General features: G+C 44.5%; 3 protein-coding genes and 1 long non-coding RNA gene across 5 annotated transcripts; 2 read left to right on the plus strand and 2 right to left on the minus strand.

Moving 5' to 3' along the window:
• The first annotated feature begins 2,141 nt into the window (after positions 1-2,141).
• Positions 2,142-7,337, plus strand: LOC145879527 (uncharacterized). The gene is made up of 5 exons (XR_014392347.1): positions 2,142-2,259; positions 2,579-2,622; positions 2,986-3,370; positions 5,038-6,703; positions 7,037-7,337. It is a non-coding gene; the product is annotated as an uncharacterized LOC145879527 (long non-coding RNA).
• An 82-nt stretch (positions 7,338-7,419) lies between these two features.
• lim2.5 (lens intrinsic membrane protein 2.5) lies at positions 7,420-18,316 on the plus strand. 2 transcript variants are annotated; one of them, XM_045718390.2, is made up of 6 exons: positions 7,420-7,495; positions 9,076-10,395; positions 12,066-12,277; positions 12,779-12,928; positions 13,130-13,264; positions 18,042-18,316. In XM_045718390.2, exons 3-6 carry the CDS (start codon positions 12,103-12,105, stop codon positions 18,101-18,103), a joined length of 522 nt encoding a protein of 173 aa, XP_045574346.1. In that variant the 5' UTR covers positions 7,420-7,495; positions 9,076-10,395; positions 12,066-12,102; the 3' UTR covers positions 18,104-18,316. The 2 variants fall into 2 exon arrangements, with proteins under 2 accessions (XP_045574346.1, XP_014056009.1); XM_014200534.3 differs by having other exon boundaries at positions 7,423-7,495; positions 12,063-12,277.
• Positions 18,317-20,204: 1,888 nt separating this feature from the next.
• On the minus strand, positions 20,205-22,658 carry LOC106605003 (free fatty acid receptor 2-like). Its single transcript, XM_082975291.1, has one exon. The coding sequence runs from the start codon at positions 22,252-22,254 to the stop codon at positions 21,286-21,288; it is 969 nt and encodes a 322-aa protein (XP_082831417.1). The 5' UTR covers positions 22,255-22,658; the 3' UTR covers positions 20,205-21,285.
• A 1-nt stretch (position 22,659) lies between these two features.
• On the minus strand, positions 22,660-24,559 carry LOC106605005 (free fatty acid receptor 2-like). The gene has a single exon (XM_014200194.3). It carries the CDS (start codon positions 24,554-24,556, stop codon positions 23,603-23,605), a length of 954 nt encoding a protein of 317 aa, XP_014055669.1. The 5' UTR covers positions 24,557-24,559; the 3' UTR covers positions 22,660-23,602.
• Between the last annotated feature and the right edge of the window lie 264 nt (positions 24,560-24,823).

Genomic DNA, 24,823 nt, shown 5'->3' on the forward strand with positions numbered 1-24,823 from the left:
ATTGGTCAGGTAGTTCACAATCCATTTGATTGTATGTGGATTTACGTGAATGTCCTTTAGCTTTTGGGCCAGCAGGTGGGGTTGTATGGTGTTGAAAGCACTGGAGAAGTGGAAGAACATTGCTCTCACCACACAGCTGGGCTTCTCCCGGTGCTCATATACTCTGTGGAGGAGACCAAGCAGAGCATCTTCATTCACCAGTTTTTGGGCGGTGGTCACATTGCAAAGGTTCCAGATAGGCTGCCGCCTCAACTCTTAATAAGGATATTAACCCCATCAGACCCTGCTGACTTCCTGGGATTGATCCTCTTTAACTGCTTCACCACTTGTTCTTCCGAGATGCTCATGGGCTCAGTGCTTCCCAGATCAGAATCCAGCACCCCCCCCCATCTGCTGTTGCTCTGCTGAAAAATCATACTCATCAAATCTGGTAAAAAACTGTCTCTGTCCCTTCCCTCATCACTCTGTAGTTGTCCCCTGGTGCTGTAGTCTGTTATCTTTTTCATACAATCCCAGACATCCTTAATGTTATTCGCTTGCAGCTTGCGTTCTAGCTTCAGTTTGCATTCATGTTTGCCTTTCCTGATCAGACCTTTACTTTCCTTCTGTACTACTTTCAATTCATCCCTATTTCCAGTTTCATCCCTTTGGAACGCATTCCAGTTTCATCCCTTTGGAACGCGTTCCAGTTTCATCCCTTTGGAACGCGTTCCAGTTTCATCCCTTTGGAACGCGTTCCAGTTTCATCCCTTTGGAACGCATTCCAGTTTCATCCCTGTGGAACGCATTCCAGTTTCATCCCTGTGGAACGCATTCCAGTTTCATCCCTGTGGAACGCATTCCAGTTTCATCCCTGTGGAACGCATTCCAGTTTCATCCCTGTGGAACGCATTCCAGTTTCATCCCTGTGGAACGCATTCCAGTTTCATCCCTGTGGAACGCATTCCAGTTTCATCCCTGTGGAACGCATTCCAGTTTCATCCCTGTGGAACGCATTCCAGTTTCATCCCTGTGGAACGCGTTCCAGTTTCATCCCTTTGTTACGCATTCTAGTTTCATCCCTGTGGAACGCATTCCAGTTCCACCCTGTGGAACGCATTCCAGTTTCATCCCTGTGGAACGCATTCCAATTTCATCCCTGTGGAACGCATTCCAGTTTCATCCCTGTGGAACGCATTCCAGTTTCATCCATGTGGAACGCATTCCAGTTTCATCCCTGTGGAATGCATTCCAGTATCATCCCTGTGGAACGCATTCCAGTTTCATCCCTGTGGAACGCATTCCAGTTTCATCCCTGTGGAACGCATTCCAGTTTCATCCCTGTGGAACGCATTCCAGTTTCATCCCTGTGGAACGCATTCCAGTTTCATCCCTGTGGAACGCATTCCAGTTTCATCCCTGTGGAACGCATTCCAGTTTCATCCCTGTGGAACGCATTCCAGTTTCATCCCTGTGGAACGCATTCCAGTTTCATCCCTGTGGAACGCATTCCACACCTCGGAGAGTCCATGCCCCGACAAATTGGGGAAAAGGGGTGCAACTCAATATTAGGAAGGTGTTTTTAATGTTTTTTTACATTCAGTCCGATGTGATTGCAATGCCGTTCAGTCAGTTACACAATATCCCGTTTTTTTAACACTTTTTAAGCAACCCATGACAATTCATATTTTAAGAAATTCCTTTTTCCACCAATTTACAAGTTTCATAACTTGGGGGATTATTACAGTTCATATCACCACTCTGTTCTGGTTTTAAAGACGGGCCTATTTTAGTGTCTTTAAGGGTTACTTATGGTTGTGCACCTGGTACATATAAACATGGTCATCTCTGACAACCACTTTCAAATCCATTTCTATCCTCCATGAACATGGTGAAATGTTTGGACGCCTGTCAAGCTGTTGTAACTTAGTAAAAAGTCAAATTATACCTTGTAATAGAGTTATGACCTTAAGGGACATGTCCTCCCGAGCTGCTCTTAAAGTTAGCCACGATGCTCTTGGAATGTTTTTTCTCCACTGACTTCTGCTAGAAACTATTTCCAAATACTTGTAAAGCTTGTGCGTGTAGTACTTCAGGGAGTACTGCTGTTATAGAGGTGTTGTATGTCTATGTGGTTTCAGATGGTTGAGGTGTGGAAGGTGGCAACATTGTGACCACTCTTGGGCATGAGAAGCAGAAGAAGGTTAGGCATCAAGGTCACGTTAGTGTCATTTCCAAGAGCAATGGTCATCAGTGGGAGACACAGACAGGACTACTGAGGTATGTTACCAAATGCAGCCTAATATATTTTGTTAGAAACATTTCGTGAGCAGTTGCACTGCATTTACATTTCTCAGAAATGTCAATGACTGTATTGGACTGTTACTAATGAATGATTGCATCTAGACAAAGGCATGCTGTATTTTGTTTTCTCTTTCTGCCTCAGATTTTTCGTACTGGAGAAATCTGGAGTAACTGAATGAGTAGTCGTACCAGTTACATTTTGATCACAGTTTATCTGCACTTGAGTGACATTTTGTCCTCTAGATTCAATTGGATTTCCAGAGTCTAATTCTAATGATGTCATCCATTTATGCAGGTGCATCAGTCATGAAAACGTGTTCCTCTGCTATACACTACAAGGTAGGTCTACTTTATACCTCATTGATGATGACTGTTTGTGCCTGCTCATAATGGGCATTTATCTTGCCTCGAGTTGAGAGGTAAAAGTTTACAAAAATGATCATGATGTCCTTAGCCTTGAATGGGTGTACAATCTGGCAGATAAGACATTGTGTTGTCTTCTGTTTCCAAGATAAATGTACATTGGGTCTTTATATTCTCAATATCATCACAAATTGCTGATACATTTGAGCCCACAAATTAAATTTTTTCTGGAAGTTGTTCTATTATTTTGCCATATATGACAGCATTCAGCTATCAAACAATACTCATTGAATGTCTGTCTTTCTCTCATTTCTTTTCACCGTCTCTTTTTCTGTCCAGTGGTGTGGTGTGTGTTGGTAGTGGCCCGAGGAGTGGACCGTGACCATTCCTAATCAGATATCTGGCCTGACGGAGTCTTGTATCCTCATCCCCTGTTCTTTCACACACCCCAACTCTTATATCCCCACTAATGTCACCTGGTACCAGTATTCCAAGCTGCCTGGTAAATACCCAGTCATCGTCAGCCACACCAAACCAGTGGATATCATAGAGCACTACAGTGGTAAAACTGAACTGGTGGGAAGGGCCTCTATGGAGACTGCAGCCTGATGATCAATGGAATGATATTAGAACATAACGTAGAGGACATTTACCCCTGGGTTGATGAGGTCAATAAGTCTGTCTTTGCCTTCTTTCAGTGGAGGGTGACACTGGAGATTCCTAGGTAATGAATTATGCAAAAGCTGACAAAGGGCTCTTGAAATTGAGATTTTTTTTTATTAACCAAACATTATAAAAACATGAATCCAAAAGAAAATGTGCCTTAGTGTAGTTTTTTTGGTTACGTTATGTAGATGTTAGCAGACTGCTCAAAAACCTGAGAAGATTCCTTACAGGAAGTGCCATCTCTGACAAGATCTTGTTCTTCTTGTCTCTGTTTATTGAAGACTGAGGATCTTTGCTGTAACGTGACACTTCCTACGGCTCCCATAGGCTCTCAGAGCCCGGGAAAAAGCTGAATGATATCGAGGCAGCCCCAGGCTGAAACACATTATCGCGTTTGGATAGTGGCCGGTCAGAGTACTCTGAGACTCAGGCTCGTGCACGAGATGTTTTTATTTTCTCTCTCTTTGTACGTATACACACTTTCCGGGTCGGAATATTATCGCTTTTTTACGAGAAAAATTGCATAAAAATTGATTTTAAACAGCGGTTGACATGCTTCGAAGTACGGTAATGGAATATTTACACATTTTTTTGTCACGAAATGCGCCATGCTCGTCACCCTTATTTACCCTTTCGGATAGTGTCTTGAACGCACGAACAAAACGCCCCTATTTGGATATAACAATGGATTATTTGGGACCAAACCAACATTTGTTATTGAAGTAGAAGTCCTGGGAGTGCATTCTGACGAAGAACAGCAAAGGTAATAACATTTTTCTTATAGTAAATCTGACTTTGGTGAGTGCTAAACTTGCTGGGTGTCTAAATAGCTAGCCCTGTGATGCCGGGCTATCTACTGAGAATATTGCAAAATGTGCTTTCACCGAAAAGGTATTTTAAAATCGGACATAGCGAGTGCATAGAGGAGTTCTGTATCTATAATTCTTAAAATAATTGTTATGCTTTTTGTGAACGTTTATCGTGAGTAATTTAGTAAATTCACCGGCAGTGTTCGGTGGGAATGCTAGTCACATGCTAGTCACATGCTAATGTAAAAAGCTGGTTTTTGATATAAATATGAACTTGATTGAACAAAGCATGCATGTATTGTATAACATAATGTCCTAGGGTTGCCATCTGATGAAGATCATCAAAGGTTAGTGCTGCATTTAGCTGTGGTTTTGTTTTTTGTGACATTATATGCTAGCTTGAAAAATGGGTGTCTGATTATTTCTGGCTGGGTACTCTGCTGACATAATCTAATGTTTTGCTTTCGTTGTAAAGCCTTTTTGAAATCGGACAGTGTGGTTAGATTAACGAGAGTCTTGTCTTTAAAATTGTGTAAAATAGTCATATGTTTGAAAAAATGACATTTTTGAGGTATTTGAATATTGCGCCACGGGATTACACTGGCTGTTGAGTAGATCACCTAGCCCAGAGAGGCTAGAGTCTCTCTACTCTTACTGTTAGTTTCTATTCACTGTGTATCTTATCATTCAAATTGTAGCATTACATCAACTAACAGATGTCTTTCAGTGAGGTTCTGCACAGCAGATGTTGCAGTATCGCAGTAGGAGGTTTGCTTTCTAGGCTAGGAACGTTCTGTGATACAACTTGGGACATAGGAACATCAGCAATTCCCCCAACAATAACGAATGATGAACTCCATTTAAAGGCTCACTGTGATATTTCCAGCATCTCTCCTTTGTCCCTCTTCTCTCTCAGATGCCCCCAGGTCTGTGAGTGTCTCAGGGGGAAGCACTGTGGTCCAGGTTGGCACTAACCTTTCCCTGTCCTGTGTGAGTGATGCCAACCCCCCTGCCAGCTCCTACCTGTGGTACTTGCTGAGAGATGGCCTGGTCATGCCAATGAACCACAGCACAGAGACCGCTGCAGTCACAGACCTGCACCCAGACAAGAATAGGTTCCATTGCACAGCTATCAACCCTCTGGGGAGGTCCAAGCCCTCCTCTAGTTTTGTGGTCACTGCAGAATGTGAGTTTTAGGTTGATCTGAGGTTTACTGAATAGATATGTGGATTTAGTGTCTTGAAATCAAATCTATTCCAATGGAAAAAAATTGATTAAAAAGAGAATGTGATTTTCCAGAATTATTCCACCACTACAAATTGCAGACAATGGAGGAGAGCACATTGACTACTACTGCCAAAATATGGACTGTGAGATTTTGTTTAATATGAAGTAGGCCTAAATGTGAACTTTTATTCATAGTTAATGGAATTAACAGTAAACATATTTTCATTCTCCTGTCAAGCCATCTGTATTGGCAAACTCCAGCTGCTCCTACCACACTGGCCAAGTCATCTGCAGGTGTCAGGCCCGGGCTTGACCACGGGCTACAGTGCTGTGGATGGTGGATGGATGACCACTGTTTCCTGGCTCTGACTCAACCACCTCCCCCCAGAACCACATGGTGATGGATATCTGGGCTGCAGAGGGCACGTATGAAAATGTGTCTGTCACCTGTCTGGTCAACAACACACATGGCCATGATAAGATTCTCCTGAGTGTATTTGTGAAAGGTATTATGAAAATGTCCTCAGTGGTAGATGAGGGTCTCCTTTTCTAATGGTCAGTATTAATTGAATATGTAGTATGAATTATGTTCAATTAAATAAATTAGAGATTGTACACTCATTTGTGACATTTATGCTTTCCACAACGCTTTTTCTACTCAACACAAATGTACTTGAAGATTATGTCACTGTGAGAGCTATTGGATACATTTTTAACATACCTGTATTTTCCTACATTTTTTGTCTTCACCAGCACCCCCCACTAATGTGTCCATCAGCCTGCTCCCAGCCTGGCCTCTGGTGGGAGAAAAGGTCACTCTGTCCTGTCTGGGTCACGGTCACCTCCCAGTCAGCTCCTACAGGTGGTACCGTGTGTTCGGGGAGCAGTCAGTCCTGCTTAGAGAGAATTCTGGGAGTTTGAGTCTCTCTGTGACCAGAGACGTGGGGCGGTTCCGCTGTTCTGGGAGAGTGCAGTTCAGACACCATGGCTGTGAACGTTGTGTGAATGTATCATTATGCCATTAACATTTTTGTAACCATTTTATTATATGGACGTTTGTCGTAGTCGTTTTGTCATTTTCTCTCTTTCCATTTATCTTCCTCTCTTTGAGATGCACCGGCTATATACTTCCCATCTCCTTTTGTTCTGGGAATGATGGGCAGGTGAGGTGTGAGTGTGTGGTGGACTCTCACCCTGTGGCGAAGATCATTTGGACACCATGGAGCATCCAGGACAATCAGACTCACAACATCACTGACCTGCTCAACTGGAGGATCCTGAGGTCCATTCTCATTGGGCCCAAGGGTGATGACATGGGTGATGTCCTCTGCAATTCAACCAATGAGCATTCATTGGTAAGTTTGGCCATATCTGAGTGAAGGACATAGGGTAATTGGCAAAATGTTAAAGAATCAATATCTAAAGGACAGTATTTATAGTGAAATGTGCCATCTTTATCAAGCAGAAGTTATACCACATTCACTACAACGTAGTGAAGAGAGTCAGATAAATTGAAAGAGTGAAAATGAAGCTGTAGTGTTATTGTATCGTATTGCTACTGTAGCGTCTGGCTTGCCCTAATGCACCTTTGGAGCTTGAATGAATCCAGACGATATTTCATGTGAATGTAGAATGTTGGAAAGCTCCAAGTGGTAAGACTGATGATCCCTTTGTGGATTTTTCAATAGCAGGTGAAACGTCTGCCCAGCGGTCCCTGTTCTATGTCGGAGTTGGGGGCGCCCTGTTGCTGGTGCTCTGCTTTGCCTCCTTTTTATTTTGGAGATTCTACTCCACCAAGAGGTGAGCACGATGATAAAACACCATAAGTTACTTTTTTACATTACATTTAAGTCATTTAGCAGACGCTCTTATCCAGAGCGACTTACAAATTGGTGCATTCACCTTATGATATCCAGTGGAACAACCACTTTACAATAGTGCATCTAAATCTTTTAAGGGGGGGGGGGGTAGAAGGATTACTTTATCCTATCCTAGGTATTCCTTAAAGAGGTGGGGTTTCAGGTGTCTCCGGAAGGTGGTGATTGACTCCGCTGTCCTGGCGTCGTGAGGGAGCTTGTTCCACCATTGGGGTGCCAGAGCAGCGAACAGTTTTGACTGGGCTGAGCGGGAACTGTGCTTCTTCAGAGGTAGGGGGGCCAGCAGGCCAGAGGTGGATGAACGCAGTGCCCTTGTTTGGGTGTAGGGCCTGATCAGAGCCTGAAGGTATGGAGGTGCCGTTCCCTTCACAGCTCCGTAGGCAATCACCATGGTCTTGTAGCGGATGCGAGCTTCAACTGGAAGCCAGTGGAGAGAGCGGAGGAGCGGGTTACTGATCTTATAAACACTTCCGGCTTCATAACCAATATTGCACACCACACTGAGTATACCAAACATTAGGAACACCTTCGTAATATCCCTTTTGCCCTCAGAACAGCCTCAATTCGTCGGGGCATAGACTCTACAAGGTGTCGAAAGTGTTCCACAGGGATGCTGGCGCATGTTGACTCCAATGCTTCCCTTAGTTGTGTCAAGTTGGCTGGATGTCCTTTGGGTGGTGGACCATTTTTGATGCACACGGGAAACTGTTGAGCGTGAAAAACCCAGCGGCGTTGCAGTTCTTGACACAATATATTACCATATCCCGTTCAAAGGCACTTAAATATTTTGTCTTGCCCATTCACCCTCTGAATGGTACACATACACAATCCATGTCTCAATTGTCTCAAGGCTTAAAAATCCTTCTTTAACCTTTCTCCTCCCCTTCGTCTACACTGATTGAAGTGGATTTAACTAGTGACATAATAAGGGATCCTAGATTTCACCTGGTTAGTCCATGTCATGTGTTTCCCTGAAATACTTTATTTAGGGTATTTTGACATTTTATTGACAGTTGCATATCAGAATATGAGATGGTAGTGTTTATTGGGGATTAAGGCGAGGGAGTGATTGGCGGAACGAGGGATCAAACCATTGTGGTCCAAGGACAGCAGCACTACCAGCCTTTTGAAACAGCTTATACACTACATTTATCAGGTATCAAGGTAAGACCCAGGTGCAGACCGTGTGGAAGTAACAATGTTTATTAGAGCAACAGGGGAAAAGGTACAGGACGGCAGGCAGGCTCACGGTCAGGTCAGGCAGAGGTCGGTAATCCAGAGGTGGGGCAAAGGTACAGGACGGCAAGCAGTCAGGCATAGAGGTCAGGCGGGTGGGTACAGGGTCAGGACAGGCAAGAGTCAAAAACCAGGAGGACGAGAAAAGAGAGACTGGGGATAAACGGGAGCTGACACAAAAACGCTGGTTGGCTTGACAAACAAGACGAACTGGCAACAGGCAAAAATACACAGGGGATAATGGGCGACACCTGGAGGGGGGTGGAGACAATCACACAGACAGGTGAAACAGATCAGGGTGTGATAACATTTACATTTTAGTCATTTCGCTGATTCTCTTATCCAGGGCGATTTAAAGTAGTGAGTGCATACATGTTCGTACTGATCCCCCATGAGCATCAAACCCACAACCCTGGCGTTGCAAGCGCCATACTCTACCAACTGAGCCACTCAGGACACTGAAAGGACATTATCATCATTTTCACATTATTATTCCAATCGCATAGTGTGGAAATATATATATTAAACATAGGAAAATCACATTTTGGACTGTACTACCCATTAAACTATAATGTCAGCGATGTCATCTAATAACTATGGTCTTACCTTCACAGAAGAGATTGCCACGTTGCACTGGAGGAGGTTGAGCTGAAGGGGGCACTGCAGGTGGTACACCATGAGCCTACTGACTGCCCAGGTAATACACTCACTCTGATGGTGTCAGAAGAGGACTCCCCCTATAATGTGTATGACACCGGGTACAGTGTCCAAGTTCAAAATGGCTGTCTCCTCCTTTGTATAAAGCTGGGTGGATAATATTTGGAGATGGGAGATATTAAAAAACACACTAGCACACAGACCAATAGATATGGAAAGATGTTTATTAGAACAAGAGGTCAGTGAGAATTGGACTCAAGAACATCTTTGAATGCTCATCGTAGAATAATTTCCTGTGTTTGTTTAGGCAGCCCAGAGGCCCGTGTTCACTGGATTTGAGGTCTATGAGGCCTGGAGCTAAATAACAGGGAGACAGACACACAATCAGTTCTGTTTCACCCTCTGTGTTGGTACAGTTCACTGGTGTATTTATTTACCATACCATTCTTTCTCCTTGAATTCTGGGCATGAATGTTAATACTTAATTAAGCCCCTTATTGACTGATCAAACCAATTTGTCTGACTGCAAGTTATCTAATATGCATGCATGGAAATTCTGTGTAAATAAGAATATTGTAATTACTTGGCAACAGATCATTTTGAATAAGTTAAAAGGATCATCAGTGCCGGCGATGTCATGATGGTACTGCGTATGTATGTTGACATTGTGTGTGTGTGTCTGTGAGCATGTCAATGCGTGCGTGAGAGAGCGAGATGGAGAGAGGGAGTTCATTTAAGCCATGCGTGTGGGCATGTGTGGGCTCTCTCTAAGCGTGTATCTGTTCTCATGACCCTACCCAGCCCACACATGACAGTTGCCTCCTCCAACTGAAAGAAAGTGTGAGCTTCAGCATGTTGCATTGACCACCCCCAGTACTGCAAGCCTCTGCACATCCACAGTTCCAGAACACCAGATACAACAACAGAAAGAGGACCACGGCACACCGGTGGCGGCCACCCCCCCCCTCCCCATCCTCCACTGTCCCATACTATCAACCCAATCCCCCCTCCAACAGTCCCCATGGTCACTCAATGGGAAAGAGCCACGTGCCTCTGCGGCCACCAGCTCAGGTGCATTTGTTCTCGCTGCTGGTTGTTGTAAAGGATTTTGCCTCCATAGACAGAAAAGCGGAGCGGATAACTTTTTGGAATTCGGCCTAGGGGGTCCTCTTTGACTTTTTGCTCACTCCAGGCTTGCACTCTCTCTCTTTCTCTCTCAGTCTTTCCCTGCGGAAAGGTTGACACTTAAGAGGGTTTATTTATCCTGAAGAACTCAGGTAAGATGCATCCTGGTACTTTACTCCCAGTGCTGTTATGTTGTGTTGCCAGATTGGGCCGTTTGGACTGATTGGACTAATAAGCAAGCGTATACAGTAAATCTGTGTGGAGTAAAGCATTGTAGCCATATGGGGCACAGGTGGGCAAAGAGGGACACTTCTGTCCATGGAGAAAAATAGCAGAGCTACTGAATGTAAGCGTATTTTTCTAAGACTAAGGAAGACTTGGTCTGAAGTGCAATTAAATGGTTAAGGGCTAATTACATTCAAATCATTCAGTGCAAAATTGAATGAGATAATGCTTGAGTCTCTAAAGCGAAATAAGTAAATAACTTTTCTTCAATCATTGTCATTTCATTTTATGTCAAAGTATGCATTAAAATAAATGCAATCACAACCAATTCAGCATTCTACAGATATTGACTTCAACGCTTGACCTCAAGTAACGTTCAATGCAAGAATGTTGAATGTAGCACAACAAGTATGAGGCATCCATTAGTCTCTGCAGTACATAGGGCCTTGGTGATTGGTCTGGCTGTGTTGCAAATAGTATTCACTTTGCGTTGAACAACTGAACTGAATGTTTATTTTCTAGTTCCGCCTCGGGTGCGAGATCAATGAGTAAGGCAGTTAGCTCTTCATTTCCTCAACCATAAAGGAATCTCTATGGACGTTTTATCATCTGGAAACATGGAGGTGTTCCAGAGGTGTTATGACTGTTGGCTGGATGGTCACTGTCTCAGGAAATACCATCTAGCTTTTATATCCATCATTTGTTGTTGGTTAGTTCTACATAAGCATTTTTTGGAGCCGGTAAATACTTACAACACTGTCCATCCTCCACTCTCACTTTGAAATGTAACACTTCGATATTTCAGTATGACCACGCTTGTGGAGTGTTTGAGTGTTTCTGTATGTGTTTGAGGTTACTGAGCTGACGTCTCTACAATGCACGCAGGTAATGGATAGCGTAAGTGGGTTGCACAGTGTTGACAGTGATACAGAAATTGAACATGTACAGTTCAAAATAGGGTCCATACTGTCTCTGTGCAACTACAGAGACACTTTGCCATCCTGTGCTATTGAATATGACACATGTTCACGTGTGCCTCTTCAAATAAGGAAGTGATACAGTGTTGTTTCATCTGGTTTGTGCTGAGTGTGTGTCACGTCTCTGCGCTGTTGCTGAGTGAAGCATTGCCTACATTGTCTGGTTCTACGCACCATTGATGCGTCTGTCTAGGTCTGTGTGTTGTGTTTAGTGTGTGGGCACAATGTGTGGCATTGTGGCCTGCAGTACTGGGGTCAGTTCTATTTCAATTCAGTCAATACAGGAAGTTATTTCTTTTTAAAAATAATGATAACCATAAGCAGCTATTTGTAATTCTGGACACGCAATTCACTTCCTGAATTCACTGAATTAAAATGGAATTGACCCCAACCCTGGCTGCCTGCAACTTAGTGTAGTAGGACCTTGAAGGCATCCGCAAAATATTGCATCGTCCAATAGCTGACTCTATTGCCTGTGCCCCATAGTTGACTGTGTTGCCTGTGCCCCATAGTTGACTGTGTTGCCTGTGCCCCATGGTTGACTGTGTTGCCTGTGCCTGATGTTTCCCTGTATTGACTGTGCCATTGACCCTGTCCCTCTGCCTTGCTGTGCGCAGCAGTGCGTAGAGCCTCGCCACCGTCGCAGTGTCACTCAGGATGCACAGCTTTATGGGAGGGGGCCTGTTCTGCGCCATAGTGGGGAACATCCTGCTGGTGGTCTCAACTGCGACAGACTACTGGATGCAGTACCGCCTGTCGGGCAGCTTCGCCCACCAGGGCCTGTGGAGGTATTGCATGTCGGGCAAGTGCTACATGCAGACAGACAGCATCGGTGAGTGGGGCACATTGGGGACCCATAGCACCACTGGGACTGCCTGTAGGGCATCCATATTAGGAAGTCCCTCAGTTGTCAGACGAAACTCCCTTAGTTGAATGACTTCCTAATATGAATGCTGTATGCCTGTCTTACCCATGTTCAGGACTACCAAGGAGGACTGTATGTAATGAAGGAGATGACTGAATGACTGAAATAGCAACATGTCATTAGACTCAGACTCAATAGAATCAATACGTTTTTTAGACTCAATATGTTTTTACAGTTAACTATGGAGGCAAATCATGCACCCGTTGGCCCTAATTGGCTGGTACTAGTTTAGGTGAAAAATAACATTTGGAGCATTAGACTGAATGAATGGGTCAAGACACAGTTTTCACAGGTGTGTGGGCTTGCGACTTTCTCTAATCTTTGAAATTGTATCTGTCCTCTCTTTTTCTTGTTTTATTCCTCTCTCTCTCTCTCTCTCTCTCTCTCTCTCTCGCTCTCTGTCCTTAGCCTACTGGAATGCCACCCGTGCCTTCATGATCCTGTCGGCCATGTCGTGCTTCGCCGGCATCATCGCAGGCATTCTCTCCTTCGCCCATTTCTCCGCCTTCGAGAGGTTCAACCGCTCCTTCGCTGCAGGGATCATGTTCTTTGTCTCCAGTGAGTCCCACTGGACATTGCGAAGCTAACAGAGCTAGACACAATACACAAATAGTCACAGCCTCAATACACAAATGTAAATGAATCCAGGACAAATCATTTTGTCTCTGTTTACAGACCCGACCGCTATTTTACCTACAATTCTGTCTCCTGTAAATTGGGAGTCCGAATTTGAATTTGTCCTGTTTTACTCTTCGCCAGCACTCTTTGTTCTGCTTGCAATGGCCATCTACACTGGAGTGACGGTGAACTTCCTGGGGAAGCGATTCGGTGACTGGCGCTTCTCTTGGTCCTACATACTGGGCTGGGTGGCACTACTCATGACCTTCTTTGCAGGTAAAAATATAAAAAAGACATAAATATGGATAGAGGGCACACTTGCCAGCAAGTCTGTTTTAGCATGGGCAGCACCATTAAAAGCTTACACCATTTAAAAGGTGTCAATTGGGTGGGACTTCCTGTAGGTTAAGGAAGGATCATAGAATTCCATCCAGGTCAGCGGGAGGGATCAGCCGAAGAATTATACTCCTGAGCAAACATTCCAACACTGCAGGTGGCAGTAAATTACCAACTTTGGCTGTATGGCTGTTTTGACAAAAAACACAATCCCGCACAGTAGGTGGCTGTATGCACTTTTTCCTTTTGTTTACAGACCGCCGATAAATGTATAGAAGGAGATAATATGCCAACTACTTTATTCTCTGTCCCCAACGCACTAGACGACCAGTTTTGCTAGCCTTTAGCCGTACCCTCATCCTACTCCTCCTCTGCTCCTCGGGTGATGTGGAGGTTGACGGAGGCCCTGCATGTCCCCAGGCACTCTCATTTGTTGACTTCTGTAATCGAAAAAGCCTTGGTTTCATGCATGTTAACATCAGAAACCTCCTCCCTAAGTTTGTTTTACTCACTGCTTTAGCACACTCCGCCAGCCAACCCTGATGTCCTTGCCGTGTCTGAATCCTGGCTTAGGAAGGCCACCAAAAATTTGGAGATTTCCATACCCAACTACAACATGTTCCGTCAAGATAGAACTGCCAAAGGGGGAGGAGATGCAATCTACTGCAGAGATAGCTTGCAAAGTTCTGTCATACTTTTCAGGTCTATGCCCAAACAGTTCGAGCTTCAAATGTAAAAAATTAATCAGTCCAGAAATAAGTCTCTTATTGTTACCGCCAGTTATAGACCCCCCTCAGCTCCCAGCTGTGCCCTGGACACCATATGTGAATTGATTGCCCCCCATCTATCTTCAAAGTTTGTACTGTTAGGTGACCTAAACTGGGACATGCTTAACACCCCAGCAGTCCTACAATCTAAGCTAGATGCCCTCAATCTCACACAAATTATCAAGGAAACTACCAGGTACAAACCTAAATCTGTAAACAGGGGCACCCTCATAGATATTATCCTGACCAACTTGCCCTCCAAATACACCTCTGCTCTTTTCAATCAGGATCTCAGTGATCACTGCCTCATTGCCTGCGTCCGCTATGGGTCCGCGGTCAAACGACCAACGCTCATCACTGTCAAACGCTCCTTAAAACACTTCTGCGAGCAGGACTTTCTAATCGACCTGGGCCGGGTATCCTGGAAGGATATTGACCTCATCCCATCAGTCGAGGATGCCTGGTCATTCTTTAGAAGTAATTTCCTCACCATCTTAAATAAGCATGCCCCTTTCAAAAAATTTAGAACTAAGAACAGATATAGCCCTTGGTTCACTCCAGACCTCACTGCCCTTGACCAGCACAAAAACATCCTGCGGCGGACTGCAATAGCATCGAACCAATACACGCAGTCAGTCAAGAAAGCAAAGGCTAGCTTTTTTAAACATAAATTTACATCCTGTAGCTCTAACTCCAAAAAGTTCTGGGACACTGTAAAGTCCATGGAGAACAAGAGCACCTCCTCCCAGCTGCCCACTGCACTGAGGCTAGGTAACACTGGTAACACCGATAAATCCATGATAATCGAACATTTCAATAAGCATTTCTCTATGGCTGGCCATGCTTTCCTCCTGGCTACCCCAACCCTGGCCAACAGCTCCGCACCCCCTGCAGCTACTTGCCGGAGCCTCCCCAGCTTCTCCTTCACCCATATCCAGATAGCAGATGTTCTGAAAGAGCTGATGCTAGCGTCCCACCTCGACAACATCCGGTGAAATTGCAGAGTGCGAAATTCAAAATACAAAAGTAATAATATTAAACATTCATAAAAATACAAGTGTTATACACCATTCTTTAGCTTAGAATCTTGGTAATTGAACCGCTTTGTCCGATTTACAATAGGCTTTGAAAGCATAGCATTTGATCATCTGAGGACAGTGCCTCACCCACTTCCTGCATTTACATGAATTCATAACCTGCACAGGTGTCACAAAACTCAAAAATAGTGATAAAATAAATCACTTACCTTTGAAGATCTTCATCTTTTTGCAATCCAAAGGGTCCCAGTTATACAATGAATGGTCGGTTTTTTCGATAAAGTCCTTCTTTATATCCCAAAAATGTCAGTTTATTTGGCGAGTTTGATTCAGAAATCCACCTGTTCCAACTCACCCAACATGCCTACAAAGGAATCTAAAAAGTTACCTGTAAACCTTGTCCGAACAATTCAAACAATGTTTCTAATCCAACCTCAGGTACCCTAATATGTAAATAATCGATACAATTTAAGACGAAATATACACTGTTCAATACCGGAGAAAAAGAGCGAGGAGCGCGCAAAATGACTAGAGTCCTTCTGAGGGATACTTTCGAAAGAATACGAATACTTCTTCATTTAAAAAAAACAAGCACGAAGCAATTTCTAAAGACTGTTGACATCTAGTGGAAGCCATAGGAACTGCAATCTGGGTCCTAATTATTAGACTTTTCCATAGAAAAGCATTGAAATGTCCAATGACTTCAAAAAAAAATCCTGGATGGATTGTCCTCGGGGTTTCGCCTGCCAAATCAGTTCTGTTATACCCACAGACAATATTTTAACAGTTTTAGAAACTTCAGAGTGTTGTCTATCCAATGCTATTGGATAGACAAAGCTATGCATATCCTAGCTTCTGGGCCTGAGTAACAGGCAGTTTACGTTGGGCACGTTTGTCATCCAAACTTCAAAATACTGCCCTCTAGCCCAAAGAAGTTAATAAACAGATCACTGACCATTTCGAATCCCACCGTACCTTCTCCGCTGTGCAATCCGGTTTCCGAGCTGGTCATGGGTGCACATCAGCCACACTCAAGGTAGTAAACGATATCATATCCGCCATTGATAAAAGACAGTAATGTGCAGCCGTCTTCATCGACCTGGCCAAAAAGAAAGCGACTCTGTCAATCACCCTATTCTTAACGGCAGACTCCATAGCCTTGGTTTCTCAAATGACTGCCTCGCCTGGTTCACCAACTACTTTGCAGACAGAGTTCAGTGTGTCAAATCGGAGGGCCTGTTGTCCGGACCTCTGGCAGTCTTTATGGGGGTGCCACAGGGTTCAATTCTCGGGCTGACTCTTTTCTCTGTATATATCAACGATGTCGCTCTTGCTGCGGGTGATTCCCCGAACCACCTCTACGCAAACGACACCATTCTGTTTACATCTGGCCTTCTTTGGACACTGTGTTAACTAACCTCCAAACGAGTTGCAATGACATACAACACTTCTTCCGTGGCCTCCAACTGCTAGTAAAACCAAATGCATGCTTTTCAACCGTTCGCTGCCCGCACCCGCCCGCCCGACTAGCATCACTATTCTGGACGGTTCTGAGCTGGAATACGTATACAACTACAAATACCTAGATGTCTGGCTAGACTGTAAACTCTCCTTCCAGACTCATATCAAACATCTCCAATCCAAAATCAAATCTAGAATCGGCTTCCTATTTTGCAACAAAGCCTCCTTCACTCACGTTGCCAAACTTACCCTAGTAAAACTGACTATCCTACCAATCCTCGACTTCGGTGATGTCATCTAAAAAAAATCTTCCAATAATCTACTCAGCAAACTGGATGCAGTCTATCGCAGTGCCATCCATTTTGTTCACAAAGCCCCTTATACCACCCACCACTGCGACCTGTATGCTCTAGCTGGCTGGCCCTCGCTACATATTCGTCGCCAGACCCACTGGCTCCAGGTCATCTATAAGTCTATGCTAGGTAAAGCTCCACCTTATCTCAGCTCACTGATCACGATAACAACACCCACCCGTAGCACGCGCTCCAGCAGGTATATCTCACTGGTCATCCCCAAAGCCAACACCTACTTTGGCCGCCTTTCCTTCCAGTTCTCTTCTGCCAGTGACTGGAACCAATTGCAAAAATCGCTGAAACTGCAGACTTACATTTCCCTCACTAACTTTAAACATCAGCTATCTGAGCAGTTAACTGATCGCTGCAGCTGTACATAGTCCATCTGTAAATAGCCTACCCAATCTACCTACCTCATCCCCATATTGTTTATATTTACTTTTCTGCTCTTTTGCGTACCAGTTTCACTACTTGCACATCATCATCTGCTCATCTATCACTCCAGTGTTAATCTGCTAAATTGTAATTACTTTACTACTATGGCCTATTTATTGCCTTACCTCCTCACGCCATTTGCACACACTGTATATAGACTTTCTTCTTTTTCTATTGTGTTATTGACTGTACACTTGTTTATTCCATGTGTAACTCCGTGCTGTGGTTTGTGTCGCACTGCTTTGCTTTATCTTGGCCAGGTCGCAGTTGTAAATGAGAACTTGTTCTCAACTAGCTTACCTGGTTATATAAAGGTAAAATAAAAAAAATGGAGGAGCTGCCAATGCTGTCACAGAAGCGATCAATGGCAAATATAGGAGTGTGCCCTCTTTTGGTCTCTATGGATAAGCAGAACTAGAATCAAATGGCACATGTTCTTCTCATCTCCTAAGTCATTATTTGAAATCCAAAAATGCTAGTCGAATTGTCAAACCAAACACTGCAGAATATCATCAACTGTTGTAGTTTTATTGATGAAACATGCAGACAATGCTGGTATTCATTGATAACAGATAAGACACTATTCTTTATCTATCTATATGGGAACTACCTCAAGTAGCATGGATGCTGGACAGTTGTTGATTTACAATTTTTTCTTTTGCAGGAATATTTTACATGTGTGCCTACAGAATGCATGAATGCAGGAGAGTGGTGGGCCCACGCTAAAAGAGAGAGGAAAGCCAGTGAAAAAAAATGGGGACATTTTGGGCCCTCAATTCCAACACGATGAAAGAATCAAGCTTACACCAATAGACATATCACTGAAATATAGAAACTGTACTGGAAAATTGAGAACCAAAGATGAATACAAATGTTTGATTCTGCCTGAGCAGTTTACGTGTCATTTTAATAAAGCTATAACTCTCTTTAACAGTAAAACATTTATACTCTTTGTTACATTCATTCTTGAAACTCTTGAATACAGAAAGGTCTTTGCAACACAAATATGTTAGCAGATTCATGCCAATACAAATGGAGGTAGAAAATATTTAGCATTATGTGTCAATTAAAATGGGTAACACAGCACATACTCTAACCAAACAAATTCATTAATTTAAAGGACAACAACCAAGCTTTCACATAGTGTGCAATTCAAAAGGGTAACAGAAGCTACTGCGATGAAACAAATGAATCATGTATGAAGTGCTCACTTTTGTAAATGGAATTTAAACATTTAAATATGAATGACTTTGGCAAAAAAGGTACAGTTCACAGAAATGAGTAAAACACAAATTACATATTATCTTGAAATATACTGCATAATATACTGCGTAATTTCAATGGAATCACATACATCTATGCTCTAGCCAAGCCGTTTTTTAATTTTTTATTTACACATTCTAATAGCAGTGTGTTTTCATTAAAGTAAGGTATTTATTTTTCTCTGAAAATCCCCATTTGGCATGTCCAATTGTCACGTCCTGACCAGCAGGTGGAGTAGGTGTATAAGTTTTGGTCAGGGTGTGGCAGAAGAAGTTGTGTTTTCTATGTTCTGTCTAGGTTGGGTGTTTCTATGTAGAGTTAATTGGGGTGGACTTCCAATTGAAGGCAGCTGTGTGGTGTTGCCTTTGATTGGAATTGTTGGGTGTGTTTGTGTGTTTGTGGGGAATTGTTTGTGCGCACTGCGTTATTGAGCCTGCTACACTGTTATGAGTACTGTTTATTGTTTTGTTTTTGTTCTGTGGATGCTTTACATTTTTCATTAAAAGAATGAGTATCCATATACCCGCTGCATTTTGGTCTTCCCTGCAACACCACAACGAATTTCGTGGCAGAATTCCCCACCAAACCAAGACCAAGCAGCGGAGAGAGGAGCAGCACGCTCAGTATATGGACGAGGAGGAAGGATGGACGTGGACAGAAATAAGGTTGAGCGTTTCCAGGGCTATGGAGGAGTTTAGGAAACTCGAGAGGCAGCCCCAATAATATTTTTTGGGGGGGCACAAGGGCAGTTCTGCGGGGCAAGAATGGAGCCCCAGGCCAGCTCCCCGCACTAGCCCGAAGGTGCGTGTCCGAGGCTGGCACGTCCAGTACCAGCCCCACGCACAAGGCTTCTAGTGCGTCAGTCCAGCCCCGTCAGTCAGGAGTCGCCAGAGCTGCCCGTCAGTCAGGAGTCGCCAGAGCTGCCCGTCAGTCAGGAGTCGCCAGTGCTGCCCGTCAGTCAGGAGTCGCCAGTGCTGCCCGTAAGTCAAGAGTCGCCAGTGCTGCCCGTCAGTCAGGAGTCGCCAGTGCTGCCCGTCAGTCAGGAGTCGCCAGTGCTGCCCGTCAGTCAGGAGTCGCCAGTGCTGCCCGTCAGTCAGGAGTCGCCAGTGCTGCCCGTCAGTCAGGAGTCGCCAGTGCTGCCCGTCAGTCAGGAGTCGCCAGTGCTGCCCGTCAGTCAGGAGTCGCCAGTGCTGCCCGTCAGTCAGGAGTCGCCAGTGCTGCCCGACTGCCCGGAGATGACAGAGCGGCCCGCCAGCCGGCCACGGCAAGAGTCGCCCGCCAGTCGGGCGAAGTCCGGTGCGCCTACTAGTCTTCCGGAGCAGCCAGGGGCGCTACCAAAGTGGGCAACGACGAGGATGGAGCGGGGTCCACGTCCCGCACCTGAGCTGCCTCCAACATAGGTGGGTTGGGGAGGGGGGGTGTAGCACAGTGCCGTCGTTGACGGCAGCCACCCTCCCTTCCCTCCCTGTAGTTAGGGGGATATTTTCTGGTTGTTTTGGGTGTTCTGTGTTTTTTCTTTTGAAGGTGCATTTGGGGTCTGCACCTTTAGGGGGGGGGGGGGGGGGGGGGGGGGAATGTCACGTCCTGACCAGCAGGTGGAGTAGGTGTATAAGTTTTGGTCAGGGCGTGGCAGAAGAAGTTGTGTTTTCTATGTTCTGTCTAGGTTGGGTGTTTCTATGTAGAGTTAATTGGGGTGGACTTCCAATTGAAGGCAGCTGTGTGGTGTTGCCTTTGATTGGAAGTCCTATATTAGTTGGGTGTGTTTGTCTGTGTGTTTGTGGGGAATTGTTTGTGAGCACTGCGTTATTGAGCCTGCTACACTGTTGTGAGTACTGTTTATTGTTTTGTTTTTGTTCTGTGGATGCTTTACATTTTTCATTAAAAGAATGAGTATCCAAATACCCGCTGCATTTTGGTCTTCCCTGCAACACCACGACGAATTTCGTGACACCAATGTCATCTTTGTTCACCTTCTACGAAATATATCTACTTAAGTCCTAGTTATTTTGTTACTTTAGGAAAGTAATGGCTGAAGATTTTTACTTATTTAATGATTAATTTACATTTGTCCCTCAGGTTTATGTTAACCCTGTAACATGAACTGAACTCACGTTTTAATATGGTAAAACTATTAGTTTTTAAATGACTGAATCAAAAGAAAAACGTACCATCTAGTAATATAGCCGTATCATAGTGTAAAAGCAGGTAAGCTGGTTCTACTTTTTTAGGCCATTAGTTTTGTGCAGGAAAACTGAGCACGTCAAGCATAACCCATAAACCCTGTGTTACCAATAGATAGATAGGCTAGAAATGTGTTTATCAAGTTAGTAGAAATGTTTTTGTTGAACTTGCATGCAATTGCCTCCCGCTGTTGCACACAACATGCTTCCATTCCCCCTGTCACAAAGGAAGTTATGGTGGATTTAAGATAACATTGTTAACCCTATTACAGTCAATCCTGTCACTTCAATTTGAATTTGTATAGTTATTCTTCTTAATTGAACCTCTTGAGATGGGAAAACATGTTTTTTTATGAAGTTGATCATTTGCTGTGTATGACAGAATTAAAACATTTGGTGAAATGAATAGTTATTTTTGACAAAATTACCCAAAAGGCACTTACTGGAGTAAGGTGACTACATTTTCTACTCTTGGCCCATATTGGCTATTGTGCTTTCCCTGTGGACTGCAGCCTGACCCTGTCGCAGTCCCAGCATCTTGTAGATGGCCATCTTGGTAGTGATGCGAAAAGCAGAGGAGGAGAAGTAGAAGATGATAGGGTCCAGGCAGGTGTTGAAGGCGCTGAGCAGTAGGGTGTAGTACCTCCACGAGGGGCTGGAGCCTGTGAAGAAACCCAGCACATGGGAGAAGTTGTAGGGAAAGACACACACAAGGAAGACGGCCAGAGTACCCAGCGCCATCCCGATGGCCTTCTGCTTCTGGCCTGGGCTGATCCTGGGGATCATGTACAGGATCCAGATACAGCGGAGGTAGCAGAAGATGCAAACCAGGAGAGGAACCAAGCAGAGCATGACGAAGAACTCCAGACGCACCGGGAGGAGGATGGCCAGCTGTTGTTCGGTGAAGTTCTCGTAGCAGACGGAGGTGTTGCTTTGGGAGAGGTACGGCTGGTGCTGGATGATGAACACGATGCTGCAGTGGGCGGTGGAGAGAAGCCAGATGATTGTGCTAGCCACCACAGAATAGAAAGGTTTGTGAAGTTTGTGGTAGGTGATGGGATAGGCCACCGCCAGGTAACGGACCACACTGACAGCCATCAACAGGAGAGAACTGGTGTAGATAGTGGAGAAGAAGGTGTAGGAAGTGATGGAGCAGAGGAACTCGGGCAGGTTCCACAGCATGCCGGAGGCCGCCTCGTACATCTTGAGAGGCAGGAAGAGAAGAAAGAGGAGGTCGGACACAATCAGGTTGAGCAGGAGGATGTCTGTGGGAGTGGGCTTGTTGTGGATCTTGACGCTGAAGGCGTAGAGCACCAGGATGTTGGCAGGCAGGCCCATCAGGAAGGTGATGATGTAGATGGATAGAATCACTTCACTTTTCACCCACACCATGGCTCCGAAGCTATAAGATAAACAAAACCAAAAATAACACATTCAGGGTGCCCAATAATCATATTTTAAAATCATACAAATGTAGCTGTTTTCAATGATCAATGTATTTTTTGTTACAATATCTCAGCCAACTTCTTATTACCGATGAAGGAATCACAATATGTGTATAGCTACATCCTCCCCACAGTACACTTGCATCTCAACAGTGAAAACCTTAAAGGGAGAAAGATAACACATTCTTAGTTCCAAATGGTCATAACCTACCTGGCTGTAGATGTGTATTTCTTTTTAATCAGGAATTGGAGAGCTCAGCCAAGTGTATTCAAGCTTCCTAAGGAGGTCGTTACTTTGGTCAAAACAGCAGAATGCACTATTTAAAACTTCTAGCATATATAGCAGTCAAGCAGATCTGTTTGAGTGCACAGCAGACGTATTGAACAGTGCAAACATGAGGAGGCGAGAGTGCATGGTAACGATTAACTAAAATGCAAAACATTGCTGTGTTTACATCTGATATTACATGTGTGTAGGAGGGAGTGTCTAATTTCAATATCGATTTTGTAAATAGTGTGGAAACAGACATTGCCTTCCCAAGAGAACAGTCATGTAAATGATAACAGAATCCTAACATTTATTTTTCCACGTGCCCAAGGTTGATGTAACGTCATATGTGTATTAACATTTTGCTAACACTTGATGGGTACTGTAGCAACAAACCACTAATTGTTACTGTATGTGTCCATGTGGTTGTGGCTCAGGGTTGGAATAATCTATTAGCATTTTGTTGTCACTTCATCAATAACTATTGTATAATAACAAGTTACAAATAGTAATGTGCTGAAAAGCAATACTCTTTCAAAGAGAAAAGTTATGTAAAGATTGGCAGCTTCACAATGAACCTTTCAGGTTTTTAATTTTACCTGTATTTTACCAGGTATGTTGACTGGGAACACATTCTCATTTACAGCAACAACCTGGGTAAAAGTTACAGGGGAGAGGAGGGGAATGAATGAGCCAATTGTAACCTGGGGATAATTAGGTGGCCATGATGGTATGTGGTCCGAGATTGGGAATTTAGCCAGGACACCGGGGTTAGCACCCCTACTCTAATGATAAGTGCCATGGGCTCTTTAGTGACCACTGAGAGCCAAGACACCCGTATGACATCCCATTCCAGCAGCATCTGGTCTCCCATCCAGGGACCAACTAGGACCAACCCTGCTTAGCTTCATAGTTAAGTGAGCAGTGGGATGTAGGTTGGTATTCTGCTGGCAGGTATGCTGCTGGCAGGTCTCTCTCTAGTCTACATCATTGTCTGTGAACTGGTGACTGTCTGCCCCGTAATATGGCATCCATATTAGGAAGTCTTCAATTGTCAGAAAAAGCTCTGTCACTTGTCAGACAAACCTCCCTCAGTTGTGGGTGGGTTACTGTGTCCCTCTATGTCTCTAGTGTTGTTTTGAGCTGTCATGAAGACACCAGGGGAGCTGGTCCTTCGCTTCCCAGTCAGGATCCTCTTCATGGTGGCCTGGAACATGGAGGAGGAGAAGTAGAACGTCACAGGATCCAGGACAGTGTTGACCGTGGTCAGGAGCAGAGCATAGAGCCGCCACTCCACGTTGTCTTGGATGATGAACCCCTGTACATGGGTGACATTATAGGGCAGGAAGCAGACAACAAAAACAAGTAAGGTCCCCATAGCCATTCCGACGGCTCTCTTCCTTTTCTCTGCACAAAGGTTAGGGGTCCTATTGAGGATGAGGATGAAGTTCAGGTAGCAGAACACACAGACCAGCAGTGGCACGATGTATAGAACTACACACAGCTCCAAGCGCATGGGAAGCACCACCTTCAGCTGCTCCTGGGTGAAGTTGTTATAGCAGGCATTGAAATCAGATGAGGGCTGGTTCTCCACGATGTAGATGAAGCAGAGGTGGACCGAGCTGAAGACCCACACCACCAGGCTGCTCACCACTCCGTACAAGGGCTTGCGGCGGAGCCTGTACTGGACAGGGAAGGCCACACACAGGTAGCGGTCAACACTGACCACCATCAGCAGGAGGGAGCTGGTGTAGATGGTGGAGAAGAAGACAAAAGAGGTAATGTTGCAGAGAAACCAGGGGAGAGTCCAGACCATGCCGGAGGCTGCCTCGTGCATCTTGAGGGGCAGGAAGAGCAGGAAGATCAGGTCGGACACAGTCAGGTTGAGCAGGAGGATGTCTGTAGGAGTGGGCTTTTTGTGGATCTTGACGCTGAAGGCGTAGAGTGCCAGGATGTTGCCAGGCAGGCCCACCAGGAAGGTGATGATGTAGACAGACAGAATCACCCCACTCTTCACCACCATGGCTTTCAACTGAGGACGAGCAGAGAATGACAGCAACTATTATCTATATTTGATCATATAGCACACAGTTTTAGCTGAAGAATGGTCAACTCTAAATTAAGATCAACCATTATCACAAATGATGATGTAATGGATGCAGCTTGCTGTGGAAATGTTGAAATGAAAATGAAACCATCCGTGAAATCATCTCATATTCCATTTTTTTATAGTTCAAACCCAAGCACCGCCATGTCAAAACAAAAGCATCATAGTATAATGTAGATTGTT

Source organism: Salmo salar, chromosome 05 (genome assembly GCF_965601325.2).
Source record: "Salmo salar chromosome 05, fSalSal1, whole genome shotgun sequence".
NCBI lineage: Eukaryota > Metazoa > Chordata > Actinopteri > Salmoniformes > Salmonidae > Salmo > Salmo salar.